The 18,441-nt window shown below is 42.8% G+C and overlaps 1 protein-coding gene across 3 annotated transcripts in view; it reads right to left on the minus strand.

Moving 5' to 3' along the window:
• Positions 1–583: 583 nt before the first annotated feature.
• The window catches only part of SECISBP2 (SECIS binding protein 2), a 53,082-nt gene continuing 35,224 nt past the window's right edge, over positions 584–18,441 (minus strand). For all 3 annotated transcript variants that reach the window (XM_037901675.2, XM_037901674.2, XM_037901676.2), the window contains exons 14-18: positions 10,042–10,201; positions 6,877–7,097; positions 4,584–4,738; positions 3,476–3,680; positions 584–2,282 (exon numbers count right to left, since the gene is read on the minus strand). In XM_037901675.2, the coding sequence (XP_037757603.1) occupies positions 2,173–2,282; positions 3,476–3,680; positions 4,584–4,738; positions 6,877–7,097; positions 10,042–10,201 (851 nt within the window). In that variant the 3' untranslated portion in view covers positions 584–2,172. The remainder of the gene's footprint in view (positions 2,283–3,475; positions 3,681–4,583; positions 4,739–6,876; positions 7,098–10,041; positions 10,202–18,441) is intronic.

The following is an 18,441-nucleotide window of genomic DNA, read 5'->3' on the forward strand; positions in this document are numbered from 1 at the left end:
TATTTGCAGCAATAAACAGTCTAATAGCAGAGTGCAACCATAACTACCTTCATACACAACAGTTTGCATTGCTGTGAGTACACAGCAACCTCCTACCGGGCCAGGAATGTCTACTGCCAGCCCAAATCATCTTTCAGCGCTGGACTCTTTCCCCACTCCTAAAGTCAAGTTAAGGTCAGCTGCAATTATGGAAAAATAGAACAATCAGTTCAGTGTCAAAGCAGAGCTGCTTTGTTTCCTTTACTGACTTTACTCCCCAGAGCATAAGACTGTGGTTCACACATCAATCTCAAGCATTAGCTATGCTCTAACCACAGGATGCTATGCAAGTCAGAAAGACGACAACCCCAACCATATTTTCTGAAATCAATATAAATAATATACTGTATCTTACATACGATAAAATGACATCAGTTTTATACTTTAAAATCATTTCAAGGTTGACTCTTGATATTACCTCTGTTGCTTTTGGCTTACCTGTGATTCCCCCTGGCACTTGCTTTTCAGGAGGATTGTGCTAGAGAAGCTGAAATGAAAGTTGCTCTGAGAAGTTAGAAGCAGTGCATAGTGGACGACACAGAGGTACTAGTTGCATCTGGGATTTACACCCATTTTATTTTGCACACATTGAAATCAGAAATCCTAATTTTCGTTTTCACCCTTATACAAATCTGAATACTCTACTACACTATTTGGCCCTCTCCATTAAGTGTGCCATCTTCATTTTAAAAATATATAAGCACTGCTATTTATAAAAGAAACCTCCCACAAAAGTGCTCTACCACCACCAGGTACATGTCCAGTTTAAAAAAAGTCTCAATATCAAAAGTAAATTAAGCCTGTCTTCAGAAAACTTCTCTACATTTGATACACAATTATATACAGTCAGTCTTGGCTCTAACATATTAGTTCTTTTTCCTCAAATTAAGACTTCATTATCTGAATCAAAATACACAATTGTACATTAAAAAAACAGAGCAGCAACAAGACTGACGAATTCTTCTGAAAGGAAGGGCTAAGGGCTCACATACTGTGTTTATGCAGCCAAGCACATTGCTGTATAATTCTCCCTTATGCAACAATGCTACACAAATGGCTGCCCTTGGGGCTTGGCTGAGGCAGCCGGACAACAGCTAAAGAAAATGCAGGCAGCAGGTGCATTTTGAAGAAAGCAGTTGCCCTTCCCTGCAGAATTGAGTACTACTGCTATAGCCCTGCTTCTTCTAAGCTGTGGTACTCCTAAGGCAGAGAAGAAATTCTGTAAGAGGAGAAAGGGGGCAGGAATAGGCTGGCCCACCTCTTTCCCTGAAGCATTCCTAAGCTCTGCCAGCAGAAGGGCTCTATCTGCATCAGATCTTAAGAGCTCTTTAGGGCAGGAATCTCCTTTGTGGTCCATTTTAACTTTACCAGCTTCCCCATCTCTCAGGAATTTCTTGACTCATTACCCCTATCCCCTTCCCAGCTGCTGCATGCCCCAAGGGAAGGAAAGGAGATTTTAGTTGACTTGACGCTAGAGCTGGTTGATAATTTTGATTTTTGTTTGGCGGGGGGAAGAGAGAGGAGGCTATTTTCCCTTCAGAAAATTTCAATTTTCTATTGGGAAAACTAAAGTGACTGCTCCCACCTGGAAGGTTCTTATCAATCTCACTTTCTGCCTGCAGGGAGAAAGTGAAATTAACAAGAGCCTTCCAGGCAGACAACCAGCAACGTGAAATATTCTCCCAAAATGAAGGTTTTCAGAATTTGTGTCTCAAACAAGTGTTGAAATTTTGTTTTCTGGCTAGCCCTACTTGTGGCACCAGACACCAGCAGTAATCAGCCTTACCAACCCTTAAAAACATGGCATGTATTAAAACAAGCCCATTCTTAAGTGGTCCTGGGTTAAAACGAGTTTCCCCTCCCTTCAAATTAATTCTCTAATACAAAGAATGAAGCAGCAGCAGCTTTAGTAGCCAGTCAAGTACACAGAAACCTGTAAGAATCAGCCAATGTTTCATGCATTCCAATGCATTTTAAGTGAGATCAGAATAGTCGTCTTAGCCAACTTTAAACGTTTCCTAGATTACTTTATTTGCTACACCTCACAGCTTAGATGGACCACTGATTTTAGATAATTCAATATTTACATATCTATGTAAAAAGTAATAAGGCCCAATAAAATATGATCCAGCTTTACTGAGGCTCTTCTAAATTCAAGGTCAGCATTTCAGTAGTTGCAATCTTTTCTAATTCCAAGGCATAAGGGTTATACTCCTCCTCAAGCTTTCTCTTCCAGATTTTGACTATAAACAAAGAACAGAATATTAGTACGAAAGTCACTTTAATTTCTCCTAGAGTATCCCACAGATTCTCTTCCCCCCAGTTTAGTATTCACAGACAAGCCTACTTAAGCACTGAAATGCTCAATCTCCCGGTATGAAGGACAATGTAAGAACTGAGGGAGAAATCAGCATGTAAGGGACTCTTAAGCCAACATACTTTGCGAGCACCTGCTGGAAGATAGTCCCCCTGGAGAATTTTCAGATTATCTAAACCCTATGTTACTTGCTGCATTTTAGGAACGGATACAGACTCATTTGCCTACTGCTGTTTCAAAGTAATGATCTGACTAATAACTTTCTAATGCTCTATCAGGAGCACATTTTATTTACAGATCCTAATATGCACACAGAGTTATACACAAAAAGGGATCATTCCTTCAGTACTGCAAATGCAGTTACCTACAGGGTTGAAGGCCCTACAGCATAGAAATATTTTAGGACAGAAAGAAGAATATTTGAAGCTGTAGTAGAAAATTGTCAAACTAATCAGAATTTAGCCAGCCTGCTTGGGCCAACTAATCTTACAAGAAGTACCAGTGCAATTTTAGCCACAAACAAACAGTCAGGAGCTCTGTTACAAGTCTTATGTGAACGAGCAGCATATACCATCTACCACCAGGTGGACTATTTCAGAAATTACTTAAAGGAAGAGTGCCATTTACAAAGGATATGTCCACTTACACAGCAAAAGCTGTGCACAGGTTAGCCTACCTGAGCTAACTTAAACCCAGCTAGCATGGGTAACTTAGTAAACAGTGCAGGTAGCACAAGCCCACCACTGAGCCTGACTACACTTGGCTTGCTAGCCCGCTCTATGCTGACTTCACTGCTATTACTACCTGCGCTAGCTGGATTAAATCCAGCGTAGGTAGGCTAGCCCATGCAAAGCTTTTGCTGTGCAGACATACCCAGATGTGTCAACAATACAACTTCATGAAAAACTAGGTTTTCCTTAGATGTCTCCCATCCAAACAGCGACCAGGTCGGCCTTCAATTCATGAAGTCTGGTAAGGTCATGGGCCAAAGAGATATGTTTGCCCTTCCTAACCAGACATCCTTAGTCTGCACTGCCTCACGAAGATTCTGATCAGAGAATTTTAGTACAAAGGAAGGAAAACTGATTGAACACAAAGAATAAACCACTGAACACTCACTGTAATTTGGTACATCCTCATCAGATTGCACATGGGGCGTTTTACCAGTCTTGGACAAGCTCTTCTCTTCATATTGAGTGGTTAAGATTGTGCTGTGCTTTTCACTTCCTCCCCCTTCAGCTGCCTCTTCCTCTAAAGCTGCCACCATATCTTTGTATGCATGCCTGGCTTCCATTGTCAGTTCTACCATTTTGTGAAAGTGGTCCTAACATGGGAAAAAAAGTAGGAGAGAAGCCAGTGATAAGAGAACATGAAACGCTATTATGGCTTAAACCATATTTCTCTGTTGAAGTGTGTAAAGATGTAGGGTACAGTTTTTGCACGCCTTCTACTCCGCATATTGAATAAGCACATGAGCAGGCAAAACAGAATAAACCATGTACTTGGATTTTGTTTAGTAACTGTTTTATCTTGTTTTGGTTAATGATAAACAGGGAAATAGATCAAGACTTTCTGATGCAGTGAGGAACTCAAAGGTACATTTTTAAGCAATGTGTGGTTTTAGCCACACATCTGACATGTATTGCTATAGCATTTTTATAGATTGCTTTGAACTTAATGGGTTATAAATACTATTTTTATTATGTACCAGTTTGAAAATTTAGTCCCCCTTCCTGCAAAGTTATTCAAACTAATATTCTACCAGCCAGAAGAGGAAGATTTTACATTTTCAAATGTCTCTTAAAAACATTCAGTATCCCCCTCTCTGTCCCTAGTTGTTCTCCCAATTTGCAACAAGGTTTTTTTTGTTTTTGTTTTTTAAAAAAGGGCTGCCACTAGGCTCCTCCCTCCAGACATCTCATCAGGTATTTAAAATACCAGTTATCCTCAAGAAAAGCTTTTTGAAGAGCAGATTTGGGTAGAGAAGAGGCGGAGAGCTGGCCAAAAATACATCTGTGAACAAAGCAAAAAGGAGGAAGGTGGTGTGGAAATAAATGTTAATTCTGTATAACATTATAAAGCAACTGACCTGTCAACTATACAGAAAATGGAGAGAGAGACTGTCTAACTGCCTAAGAGTCAGGTCTTTATTGTACTCATTACACACACACACACACACACACTAATAATAATTAAAGCTATGAACCAGTGTCTTTGTTCAACTCACCTGAGCACCATCATAACTGAAAATTCCCACCACGCTGACAGGCACTGCTTTGTTCACACAACGTCCTAGAGCTTTGCGATTGAGAGCAAAGACAAATGGGATATTCTGTTCACAGGCACAGCCAATAATGGTATGTAGAGTCTCATCCAACCCACCTGGAACAGACAGCGAACTGAGAATGAGACTATTCAAAAAGTATCATTTATTCAATCCAGTTATAACTAAAAGGCATTACTGCCAGAAGTCTCTTAGTAAAAGCTACAGGTTTAAGATGCAGCATTTAGAAATGCCAGAATGTATGTGTTAAAATATACTTACGAATGTGCAGTGCACAGAAACATTACTTGAAGCTCGACAGTGTACTGTAGGATCTACTCATCTAAAAGGTTAGTCTGACAATTCTCCCTTTGAATCAACAAGAATCCTCAGATAACACTGCTACTAAATTCCAGATTTTACTACATTTGAAGAACAAAGATTGGACTGACACACCAGCACCACTATAAACAGTATGAAACAATGCAGTGTTGCTAAAGTATGGCTGTCAAAAAAAGAAAACTTTCAAAAGCAAAATCACTTCAAGATGACAGATCAAAGACAGTAATCTGAACAGTAGTTACACCTCTACCCTGATATAAGGCGATCCGATATAACGCAGTAAAGCATTTCCCTTCCTTCCCCCCAGGCTTGCGCAAGATAAATACTAGACGGAGAGAAATTATTTAAGCTCAGTACCAATGTGGACACAAGAACAAATGGATATAAACTGGTCATTGGGAAGTTTCGACTTGAAATTAGACGAAGGTTTCTAACCATCAGAGGAGTGAAGTTTTGGAATAGCCTTCCAAGGGAAGCAGTGGGGGCAAAAGATCTACCTGGCTTTAAGATTAAACTCGATAAGTTCATGGAGGAGATGGTATGATGGGATAACATGATTTTGGTAATTAACTGATCTTTAAATATTCATGGTAAATAGGCCTAATGTCCTGTGATGGGATGTTAGATGGGGTGGGATCTGAGTTACCCAGGAAATAATTTTCTGTAGTATCTGGCTGGTGAATCTTGCCCATATGCTCAGGATTTAGCTGATTGCCATATTTGGGGTCGGGAAGGAATTTTCCTCCAGAGCAGATTGGAAGAGGCCCTGGAGGTTTTTCGCCTGCCTCTGTAGCATGGGGCACAGGTCACTTGCTGGAGGATTCTCTGCTCCTTGAAGCCTTTAAACCACGATTTGACGACTTCAATAGCTCAGACACAGGTGAGAAGTTTTTCGCAGGAGTGGGTGAGTGAGATTCTGTGGCCTGCGTTGTGCAGGAGGTCGGACTAGATGATCATAATGGTCCCCTCTGACCTTAGTATCTATGAATCTGTAAGCCTGGGAGGGAGGGGGGGAGGAAGCGGGCGGGGCACAGGGAGGGCCGCAGCAAGTAATGGGGGGGGGGGGGGGAGCCCACAGAGGAACTGCTCCCCGCCCCAGCTCACTTCTGCCTCCTCCCCAGAGCGCTCCGCTTCTCCCCTCTCCCTCCCAAGCTTGCCACACCAAACAGCTGATTCACAGCAAGCCTGAGAGGGAGTGGGGAGAAGCAGAGCAGCAGCAGTGTGCTCAGGGGAGGAGGCAGAGCAGAGGAGAGCTAGGAGCTGCCGGTGGGTGCTCTGCACCCACCAATTTTTCTCTGTGGGTACTCCAGCCCTGGAGCACCCACGGAGTCGGTGCCTATGGTAGCAGCATGTCTGGCTCGGACATGCTCTGAGCGGCATGTTAAGGGGGTGGGGGGCGGAATAAGTGGCGGGGGGTGGAATAAGTGGCAGAGGGTCTCAGGGAGCGGCCAGGGGACAAGGAGCAGGGGGAGTTGGATGTGTCGGGGGTTCTGAGGGGTCAGTCAAGGGGCGGGAAAGTAGGTGGGGGTCGGATAGGGGTGGGGCCAGGCTGTTTGGGGAGGCACAGCCTTCCCTACTCGGCCCTCCATAGCAAGTTCGACATAACACGGTTTCACAGATAACGCTGTAAGATTTTTTGGCTCCCGAGGACCGCGTTATATTGGGATAGAGGTGTACTTATAACATTGCAACAATACGTCAATGACAAGTTGATACGTCCTCCAACCAGTCATTTGCTTTCACATTCCTTAATCTGATTTACTTTTCAAGGAAGGCACCAATAAATCATTCGTCTTCCATGCCAGTTTTCTCCAAGTGTAAGATGTGGCCCTCAAAGGGTACTACCATCAATATAACAAGTCTGTTCTACATTTATCTTCTGAAAATAAAACTTGATTTTTTGTAAAACATTTACCCTTTGACTGAATCTTTTCACAGTTTGGAGAGATGATGACACATTTCAATTTTTTCAACTTCAGGTGTTTCAAAACTTCTCTGAGTCCCATAACAAGTCTGCGTTTTGTCTTGGCCTTCACTGGATCTTTCTGATACAAGCGATCTTGGAAACGAACCAGTTCTTTTAGAAGATCTGTCACACAACTATCAACTTCTTTACTAAGTACCTGGCTACAGTAACTGGAAAAAAAGAATCAGTTGTTTAAGTGTTAAATATTCTGCAATCGCAAACATAACTGCACTCTCTCAAATACAAGCTCTATGTACAGGACAATAAAAAAAGTTTTCCAGGTTTTTCAGTGTATTAAAAGGTATAGGGAGGTTTGTTTCTTGACACTCCAGCTCCTGTATCAAGTTATACCAAGACATGCACATCAAGAAAAAGGACAAGTTTTGTTAACGAAAAAGTTCTCCCAAGGTCACAGCCTATTTTCACTCATAAGAATCAAGAGATAGCAACCATATTGTAGAAGTACTAGTTGACTTTTATAGCACTGTCACTTATAACAAGATAGAAATGTCAAAGTTGGAGCAAGAGCCAAAGGCAAGGGAGAAAATCAACTGTATCATCATTTTACTTATCTCTGGGCCAGATCCCCTTGTGATCTGCCCATGGAGGAGGATCCACAGGAAGAGTAGATGAACCTCATTCCTCTTAGCACCCAGTGGAAATCAGTGTGGAAAGTTAGGCTGTTTACATAGAGACCTTACAGCAACACCGATGCAGCTGCACCACTGTGAGGTCTCCCATGTAGCTCTCTATGGCAACAAGGAGAGCTCTCCCGTCAGCTCTACGTTGGCTGGAGAGCATCTCTCACTGACATAGTGCTGTCCACACTGGAGCTTCTGTCGATGTAAGTTATGTCAGTCAGGGTGTGTGGGGGGCTGTTTTCCACACCCCCGAGCAACATAAATTTTATTCACAAAAGTGCTAGTGTAGACGTAGCCTTAGACAGCTGCACTGAAGTTTCCCCACAGACTTCCTCAACACTGGTAACCACTCTAAAAAAGGGTTTTGGGGACAGCTGCAGTGAAGGGAATCCCTGGCACCACGAAGCCAGGCTACCAGAAAGTAAGTGGCTACAGATTCATAGGGCCTTTGTATGGATGGTCCTGTATCCCCACAGATCCCAGCACTTTGCAAGTCAGACCCTTGTTTTCTTCCTCTGGAGGTATACTGGAGTCCACTAACTCTCCCTACACCAGAAGAATGCAGGGATAATCCACAAGGGGAACCAAAGAGTTCCTTGCCCTTTCCTCCAGGTATTACCATGAAGGGTGAGATCTGGCCCCCTATTTCTAACCATTACTCATCTTACAAGTGAAACTAGGTTTCATATTGGTTAGTCTTATATTTCAGTGGGATTTTTTTGGTAGAAGAACTTCATTTACCATTTCCGATTTACCTCAGTACAGTTTAATGAACAAACCCATTAAAATCCAAAACAATGTAATCTAGCTGTATAAAAGAATCCTCCACCCTGAATGCCAAGCAATAGAAGATCTCTTTGGTTGAGTAGCCCTGAGCATATCCAGAGCTATCTGCCATTTCAGTGAAATAATGTTCGGTTGCTGTGGACCCAAGAAATTTGTTCACTTTAAAAAAAGCAATTAAAAGTTTGCTTTTACTTTTACCTAGGATAGAGGGAATACAAAAACAGTGACTTTTTTTACATTAACTAAAAGGCTGTGGTGCCTTTCTGAAGAATGAAGATGAAAGCAACACTTATTAAACAGTTATGTCAATGGCAGAGTTTCATTTTTCCTATAGTGGATCTTTGACCTGCTGTTCAAAACACAATAACCAAAGTTTCTTGTTAAAAGGAAACACGTACACACAGCTGCTATCATAACAACATTTAAAGTGTTTGTACAAGAGGGCAACTAACTTGTCCCCTTGATTTTTCCATCCAACACAAACATGTCATCTTGCTAATCACATTCTGCTTTGTACCTCTCTATCATTTTGTCTGGCAGCAGAAAAAGAAATATTCTAACCATAATAGGAGTGTTTTCGGAAAGGTGAAAGAGCCCTAATTCTCTCTCTCAGTACAGTAAAAGCTTTTTTATCTGGCATGTTGGAGTATGGGGGGGCTGCTGGTAAGTGAAAAATGCCAGTTAACTAAGAGGAAGGGAGTTTGGGTGCAGAAGGGGGTGCGGGCTCTGGGAGGGAGTTTGGGTGTGGGGGAGCACGCAGGGCTGGGGACAGGTTCCGGGGTGCCCGCTCGGGGGGAGGCTCATCTCGGGCACCTCCCCACAAACAGTGACCTATCCCAGCTGCTCCTAGGCGGAGGCGCAACAGGTGGCTCTGCGCGCTGCCCCCGCCCTGCCCCGAGTGCTGGCTCCACAGCTCCCATTGGCCAGGAACCATCTGCTGTGCCTCTGCCTGGGAGCAGCTGGGACAGGTCCCCACTTGCGGGGAGCCGCCCAAGGTGAGCATCCTCTGGATCCAGCACCCCGATATCCATCTTGTGCCTCCACTCCCTGCCCTGCACCCCCTCCTACACCCAAACTCCATCCCTGAGCTCACGCCCCATGCCCCCTCCCACACCTAAACCCCCAGCCCCGCATCCCCTCTTGTACTCCGAACCCCTCATGGCTGTTCCTCCGCCTAGGAGCAGCAGGGACACGTCACCCCTTCCAGGGAACCGGGTAGAGAGCCAGCCGGCCACGCCCCCAACAGGACTATAAACCGGGCTTTCTATGATGGTTAGAAATGCCGGTTTAGAGAGCTTTCCAGTTTGTACAGGGCCAGATAACACAGTTTTTACTGTATAACAATGTGATTTATTCCACATTATAAGCAAGGTGTTATGTTTTTAAGAGTATCTGCTGCTCCTTCCTTTTGCCGTCACTAAACCTATTATCCTCCTCTCCTTTGCTGATCTTGGATTTGCCTTCCTAGCCTGACTGACGACATATTAGTACTGCACTTGCTGCTTATTGGGATGTCACTTATTAGGTGCCAACCTGCAGGATAGCTGAAAATAAGAATTCAGAGTTGTGAGTTTAAAATTCAGTTAGCATTTCACAGAATGTTACTGATGTAACTTACCTTATTCAAGCAAGGTCCTGCCTGTGGTACCATAGTATAAAGGAAGTGCCAATACTAACAAATACTTACTCTCTAAATCTCCTGCTATGAATTTTTGGAAGGCTGGAGTTTAGTTGTGTTAGATTGGAGGAACTTTCTGTAGAATCCTTGAGGTCTTTACAGTCCAGGAATACTTCTGAACTGCTCTGAGCCACAGAAACTGAGGTTATGGGATCATCATCTGCTATATCTAAGCATAAAGAAATAAACTGTTGTATTTGTGTTATAAAAGGCAGATGAAAAATTGAACTGATCTATAAGTGAGAATATAACTCAAGGACTCTCCTACACAGAAATAGGATAGGTAGTTCCTACAAGCCCTGCTTTTACTTGTTTCAGGGTTATTTGGATCATTTCTATTACTGAAGTGAATAACTCAGCAAGTACTATTAAAATATGACCAGAGTGCTTTAGAATCTATTCCCTATAGATTCAGATCTTTCAATTTTAGATAGGTTTGGCTAAGACGCAGCATTAGATAAGAATTCACATCCTAAAAACATTGTTAATGCAGAGTTATGGTTGACTGGCAGTTCCTTGAAAACCAGGAAAGGAAATAGAGTTATGGTACACACCAGCCCTGTGCCAACACTTTAAGTCTGCCCATTGGACCCGCAAGATACAATATATTGTAAGTCACAGCTGCCCTACAATAAACAGATATGAGGAATGACTAAGTAAGTATGCCACTTTACATGGTGTGGTGTGTCCCACAGAATCGTACTTTCATTCCCCTGTATGCACTCCCAACTGCCCTTTACTGCGTCAGAGACAGCTGAATGTACAGTGCAGAGATTACTTGCAGCAGGTTGCCACTGTAATGAGGAGAGGTCCATCTGCTTTCTGGGCTAAGTTATGTCAGTTGTGCAAGTAAAGGAGCACAACAGTCTATCCTTGCCATGGGGATTTGTAGCAGTCTGCTAGCATACAGAGCAGAGGTAAGTGCAAGTAATATTCCAGAGGGAATCTACAGGACAAGGTTCAAGGGGGTGGTGACACCTGGCAACACTGGCTGCTTGGAAAGAGCAGATGAAGTGGTTGAATATACACCAGGTATAGCCAACTGCTGTTCATTATGCCAACCTAAATGCAACTTCGCCATTCTCGGTTTCTCCTATCGTACTCATGCTGTATCCCCACAGTGCTCCATATCATCAGCAAAGATAGACTGCTACGACACCTGTCAGGTGTTGCACAGGGCGTCACTCAAAGAGAACAGCTAAGGTTGAAGGGCAGTACAGGGCAGGTATGTACTTTAATTTTGTATTTCCAGGTTTTAAGAAGTTTAGCTTTATTAGACATTCTGAAAGGGTATGAGATACTGTCAATCAACCTTAACTCTGAGAAGTGTGAATTAACCTATTCATCTTAATGGGTGTTATCCTCCCACACTATCCCAAAATCTACCCCAGCCCTGTTGAAGTACACCAATTTTCAAGATAATCTCACTATGCTCAGAAGTGTTTGAACTCTTCATGGGGCGGCTGTACCTGAGAATCCCTTGACAAAGTAATTCCAACTTGCACCACTATCTCTACCCCTGACCCTAATGTGGCACAGTAATATATGGATGGCAGTGCCACCACAGTTAAGGTTACACAGAATTTCCATTTTAATAGGTGTGAAAAAGTTCTACACACATTTGGGTTAGAGTATCATTTTAAAAAAATAAATAAATAGTTTGTGCACTACTCAATTTTTCTATAGCAATTTACAGGGGGAAAATACAATTTGAAGTTTGCTGTGACTGTTTTAAAGAGGACAACGTGACTAAAATTTTTCTAATGTCTGACATTTCCTTCGATCCCTTTTTCTAGATAATTACACATCACTAAGAAATAAAATTGATAAGCATGATCCCTTGGTTGGCAGAGATGGGATTGATTATTATCAGTTGAAATTTGTTATGTTAAGTTTTCATGATAAATAAAAAATACTCTTTTGACTTATGCCAGGATCATGGTTTTACATTCGAAAATGTTAGCTTTACACCAACAATTAGAATACAGCTTTCTATTATGGGTTCACTTCGTAATGCTCAGCAACCACTTTGATCATTCTGACACTGATGAGAGTTGCAGCTACTCTCTTTTCTTTGAGCACACTCAGGCTATTGTTACGAGAGAACTGGACTTGACATAACCACAGCCATTTTGTGCACTTAGCCACCATTAACTGCAAGCGAGACCACCACAAAGTCAGGAATAACTTGAGGTTTGCATAAACATGCGAAATAGCTGCAGTGGTAGTTTTGCTAATAAGGACAGAGTAAGTGACAGATTCATGAGAGTGGGAGAAGCGTGGATTACTGACCTAGGACCTGGGTATCTATGACCATGAGTTTCGTGCTGTTATGACTAGGAGTTGCTTTGGTGACAAGTAGAATTCTGAGGTTTTTTGCTGATGCTAGGAAAATTGGTAGTCCACTAGGGGTTACTACGAGTTATGTCCTTTGTTTTGAGCAAACCTATTAAAAGGTTAGTTTGTGTGTAATTTGGAGAAGTTCGGAGAGGAGTTCTACAAGCTAGGAGGCTGACATCTAAGTCCCCAGCGACCAGGAGGAAGGCTGGCCACCAGAAACCTGCCACTGACCATTCAACACCATCTCAGGTCTTGGATAACTATGTCTGGGTTGCTCTAGACTATTTCAGATGTGCACTTCAGGCGCAAAAAAAAAAAAAAAAAGGAAAAAGGATCTGAGTGAAAGCTCTCTTGTGTGCACCAATCATTTATCAGAAGGAAGAGTTATGTCCCCCATTGATTTATTTCCTGAAACCACCTGGGAAATGAAGATTAGTTTTGGGTTCAGAAACCCCTGGGTAACACTACGGCTACACTTACACTGCTGCAGCACTTAAATATAGCCACTCATTACAGCAGTAGGAGGGGTTCTCCAATCACTATAGTTAATCCAGCTCCCTGAAGTCAGATCTATACGACACACTTACTTCACTATAACGGTCACTTAAAGGTGTGAAAAATCCACTCCTGAGCAACAGTGATACCGACCGTAATCCCCTGCGCAGACAGCCCTATGTCAGCAGGAGAGCTTTTCCCACTGACATAGCTACCACCTCTCATGGAGGTGGAGTAACTAACCTGACGTCGGCTTAGAGCGTGTTCTTCAAAGTGCTGCAGCTGCATCGATGCAGCGTTTGTAGTGTAGACCTTACCTGATATACAGTAGCTAAGACAATGGAAGAATTCTTCTGTCAAAGCACTGTCTAGAGCAGGGTTAGGGCAGATTAACTACATTGTTCAGGGATGTGGATTTTCACACCCCTGAACAATATATCTAGGTTAACTTAACTTTTTAAGAGTAGATCTAGCCTTAACTCTATTGTTCTTGGAATGGGTGAGGAGCATGTGGCATGATTACATTACCCCAAGCTTATTGTTTTCCAGAGTCTTCCATCTTCCTTCTTGTTAATACTATTTTCCATGACAATACTTCTAAAGAAAAATATAAGTATGCACATGGATTTTAGAATAGTTTGAAATATAGCTGTTAAACTATAAACTTTGCTCTCAGGGTAAAATTTCTAAAAGGACCCTGGCCAAGAGTAGACAGTCAGCAACTAATGTGCACACCACATTATCAAGAGACTGACAAAGGCAGGACTCAAACTTACAACACATGGGTACTACTCAGGTTCAGTGGCCACATCATCGCCATGAGCCACCCACTTACTATATCAGGCTGCTTGGAAAGCCTTTGGCTTCAACAGAGCGCTTCCTGCTACACATACGCAAATGCCTTTCTGTTGCTTGTCAACTTGGTGTGGGCAACACTGTAGATCAACTTTTAGTCTGTATAACTTAAAACACTGATTTCCCAAAGCAACAGTGGTGCCAAACACTGAGATCACATGCTTGGGATGGATATCAGAGCCATAGTGTGAGCCCCAGGTGCATGCAAAAAAAGTTGTAAGCACCATACAATTTTGATGTAGTATGATTTTAGGGGGGCTGTACTTTTGGAAACAGTTGCTCAAACAACCTCTAAACTGGAAAACTAACCCTATCTCAGGCCTCCATTGGACACAGCAATTTCCAAAACAATTCTAGAAAGCATGTGGATTTTGGAACACTTGGAAAACTGGCTGTTAAACACTTCAATAGTCTCAATCTTCATTATAATAGATAAACTACAATTACAAATGCAGGGGAAGTTTAATTCTCTTTTCATGTATTCAGGATTTTCAGAGAAATTCTTTAAAAATTGAAGTATGTATATTCATAACATATACCGCATTATTCTGTACATATTTAATTGGGAATAATGGAATACAGTTAAGAAAGGGAAATGTAGCTGATATTTTAAAACCCTCAGTAACAATATGATTTATTAGCCTGTGTGGAGCAGTTTCCTTTTGGAAATGGTGGAAGTGGAATCCCTGCTGAATACCTCAGACTAGACAAAAGAGTTAGTCGTCTATATTGGCAGAGGAACAACGTTGGACTAGATTAATAACTGGTATATTTCTGATATGGGAAATGTAAGAAAGAGTGACTCCACAGCAGACCCCAGAATTTGGCCTCACCATTAGAAATACGTTTCTCAGCCACCCTGCTGAGTCTGTGTAAATTGAAATTGCCTGTCAGTTTTACAAGATCAGTGTTAAATGCAGAAGCACATCCAGAGACACAGATTGTTCTAAAAGTAACAAGATAACAGCTGTCCTTTATGGATGGTACAACTTTGTTTTCCTAAACTCCAAAATAAGATTTGTGAATCCCCCACTCTTGCATGCTTATCTTGTTTGTTTCCTTTTAGATGTAACAAGTGGGATGAATAAACTTATTAAAGTCTGCCATGTCCCACTGATTTTAGAATGGTTATGTTAAAGGATGGGTAGATGATAAAATGCAGATGTGACAGGATATACGTTGGAGTGTGAGTGTAACTGTATGTACGTATGATTAAATGAGGAATGAAAGATTAAAGGTTGAGGTGCCAGCCCTAAAATTAGATCATTTGGCTGAAGACAGCAGTGGACGAGATAGCCCGATAACCCTGTGCCCCAAGGACAGGAGGGCCGAAGAACAAGATAACAACATCATTTAGTCATTGCTGTGCCATCAGCATGATTGACTATCACCTCGAACATGAGAACAGCATGATGAAGCAAACCCTATAAACTTGTATGAGGATAAATCCCTATAAAAACAGACCCTGAAGACTGAGGACTTTGGGTCTCAGAGTAACAGCTGTGTTAGTCTGTATTCGCAAAAAGAAAAGGAGTACTTGTGGCACCTTAGAGACTAACCAATTTATTTGAGCATAAGCTTACGTGAGCTACAGCTCACTTCATCAGATGCATACTGTGGAAAATACAGAAGATGTTTGTTTTTATACACACAAATCATGAAAAAATGGGTGTTTATCACTACAAAAGGTTTTCTCTCCCACCACCCCACTCTCCTGCTGGTAATAGCTTATGTAAAGTGATCACTCTTACAATGTGTATGATAATCAAGGTGGGCCATTTCCAGCACAAATCCAGGGTTTAACAAGAACGTGGGGGGGGGGGGGGTAGGAAAACAAGGGGAAATAGGCTTGAATAGAGACTGGGAGTGGCTAAGTCATTATGCAAGGTAACCTAAGTTAATTGTATCCAATTTGCAAATGAATTCCAATTCAGCAGTCTCTCGCTGGAGTCTAGATTTGAAGTTTTTCTGTTGTAATATCACAACTTTCATGTCTGTAATCGCATGACCAGAGAGATTGAAGTGTTCTCCGACTGGTTTATGAATTGTATAATTCTTGACATCTGATTTGTGTCCATTTATTCTTTTACGTAGAGACTGTCCAGTCTGACAAATGTACATGGCAGAGGGGCATTGCTGGCACATGATGGATATCACATTGGTAGATGTGCAGGTGAATGAGCCTCTGATAGTGTGGCTGATGTGATGAGGCCCTATGATGGTGTCTCCTGAATAGACATGTGGACACAGTTGGCAACGGGCTTTGTTGCAAGGATAGGTTCCTGGGTTAGTGGTTCTGTTGTGTGGTATGTGGTTGCTGGTGAGTATTTGCTTCAGGCTGGGGGGCTGTCTGTAGGCAAGGACTGGCCTGTCTCCCAAGATTTGTGAACGCGTTGGGTCATCCTTCAGGATAGGTTGTAGATCCTTGATAATGCGTTGGAGGAGTTTTAGTTGGGGGCTGAAGGTGACGGCTAGTGGCGTTCTGTTATTTTCTTTGTTAGGCCTGTCCTGTAGTAGGTGACTTCTGGGAACTCTTCTGGCTCTATCAATCTGTTTCTTCACTTCCGCAGGTGGGTATTGTAGTTGTAAGAATGCTTGATAGAGATCTTGTAGGTGTTTGTCTCTGTCTGAGGGGTTGGAGCAAATGCGGTTGTATTGCAGAGCTTGGCTGTAGACGATGGATCGTGTGGTGTGGTCAGGGTGAAAGCTGGAGGCATGTAGGTAGGAATAGCGGTCAGTAGGTTTCTGGTATAGGGTGGTGTTTATGTGACCATCGTTTATTAGCACTGTAGTGTCCAGGAAGTGGATCTCTTGTGTGGACTGGACCAGGCTGAGGTTGATGGTGGGATGGAAATTGTTGAAATCATGGTGGAATTCCTCAAGAGCTTCTTTTCCACAGGTCCAGATGATGAAGATGTCATCAATATAGCGCAAGTAGGGTAGGGGCATTAGGGGACGAGAGCTGAGGAAGCGTTGTTCTAAGTCAGCCATAAAAATGTTGGCATACTGTGGGGCCATGCGGGTACCCATAGCAGTGCCGCTGATTTGGGGGGTGGGTGGGGGGGGAGAAACCTGGATTTGTGCTGGAAATAACCCACCTTGATTGATTATCATACACATTGTAAGAGTGATCACTTTACATAAGCTATTACCATCAGGAGAGTGGGGTGGGGGGAGAGAAAACCTTTTGTAGTGATAAACACCCATTTTTTCATGATTTGTGTGTATAAAAACAAACATCTTCTGTATTTTCCACAGTATGCATCTGATGAAGTGAGCTGTAGCTCACGAAAGCTTATGCTCAAATAAATTGGTTAGTCTCTAAGGTGCCACAAGTACTCCTTGACTTTGGGTCTGATTCTGCAAACCAACCTCCAGGAGCATCTGACACGCATCTGAGAAGGCCCTGCTCCGCCCTCGTGTCCAGGCCACCTAGCCAGTGACTTGGCACGAACAACTCCTAGGCTGGTAATTATAACAACTTTGCAGAACTTGTGTGTGTATGTGTATGAGAGTGAATGAGATGTTACAGCTATAACTGATTTCTTACTCTGATTCTTTCTGTATTCACAATAAACATGGCATTTTGCCGTATCCCCTTTATAAGATCCTGCTGGTTTTTATTTTATTGGTATAACAACAGATTAGATGACCTAAGAGAGACAGAGATTCTCTAAAGACATAGATGCACGCTAGGTAACACTTCCCTTGGAGGGTACTACGATTTGCCAATTTGGGCAATCTTTGTACAATTTACAAATTCTGTTTGATACTGGAGACTCTGCATGCCTATATCAAACTTCCCACTTCATTTTCAACATGGGGCTTGTTTGCCTCCATATTGAGCTAAAACCCACAGGAACTGACAGAAGAAATTCTTGCTCCTGGCACAAGGATAACAATGGAGGGTTTTTAAACTTTGCTGATCATCCATTCATATGGAGCGCCCCTGGACAAACAGCTACCACCCATGGCAAACTTGTTTTTCAAGTCTGAATTCCAGGGGTGGTGGCATGTGAGCGAGAGGGGACTTCCTGGAGACTTTCTTTACTTGACAAGGCAGATGAGGGTTGGGGGGGATGGGGAGAGGAGGGAAGGGAAGGGCAGGGTGGGGTTACTTGACACAAGGGACTGAAGTTTATGAAAAAGGGTCACTCACCAGCCATTTTAGAGTAAGCTTGTCCAAGACAGCAGAAGAGCACTGTATGCAGGAGTTAGAGTAAGGGGGAGAAGAGACCAGGAGCAGAAAGCTGGCTGCAGGAGCAAAACAGACTCCATGATTCAGAGAAGTCATGGGCTGCAGGAAGTGGATCCTTGACACTGTAGAGGCCTCTGAAGCATTCTCTGCGCTTACGCCAGAGTGGCGCAGAAACTGAGCAGGGAAGCGTGTATAGATATTTTATTGTTTTTTCTACATCTGCATGTTTCTTGTGCTAGCTAAAGTAAAATGACTGGAACCCACAAAAAGTCTATAATCCCTGAAGAAGTGAAGTATAAATCCAGAGTGCTCACAAGGTTGGAGCTCTGGGAAAGGGTATGTTTAAGCTTCTAGGGAATCTGGGTGGGGGTGTCAGTGCTATTGGGCTTAGGCCCCCGGGAAGGCAGGACCCCATTTCGATGAAGTGGTGACAGAGCCAGTGCCCATAAGTGTGCCAGAGGGGTCAAGAAAAGACACAATGGGAAGCTTAAGAGCACACAGGCCAAGCGTGGTAGGACCCA

Source organism: Chelonia mydas, chromosome 5, assembly GCF_015237465.2.
Source record: "Chelonia mydas isolate rCheMyd1 chromosome 5, rCheMyd1.pri.v2, whole genome shotgun sequence".
NCBI lineage: Eukaryota > Metazoa > Chordata > Testudines > Cheloniidae > Chelonia > Chelonia mydas.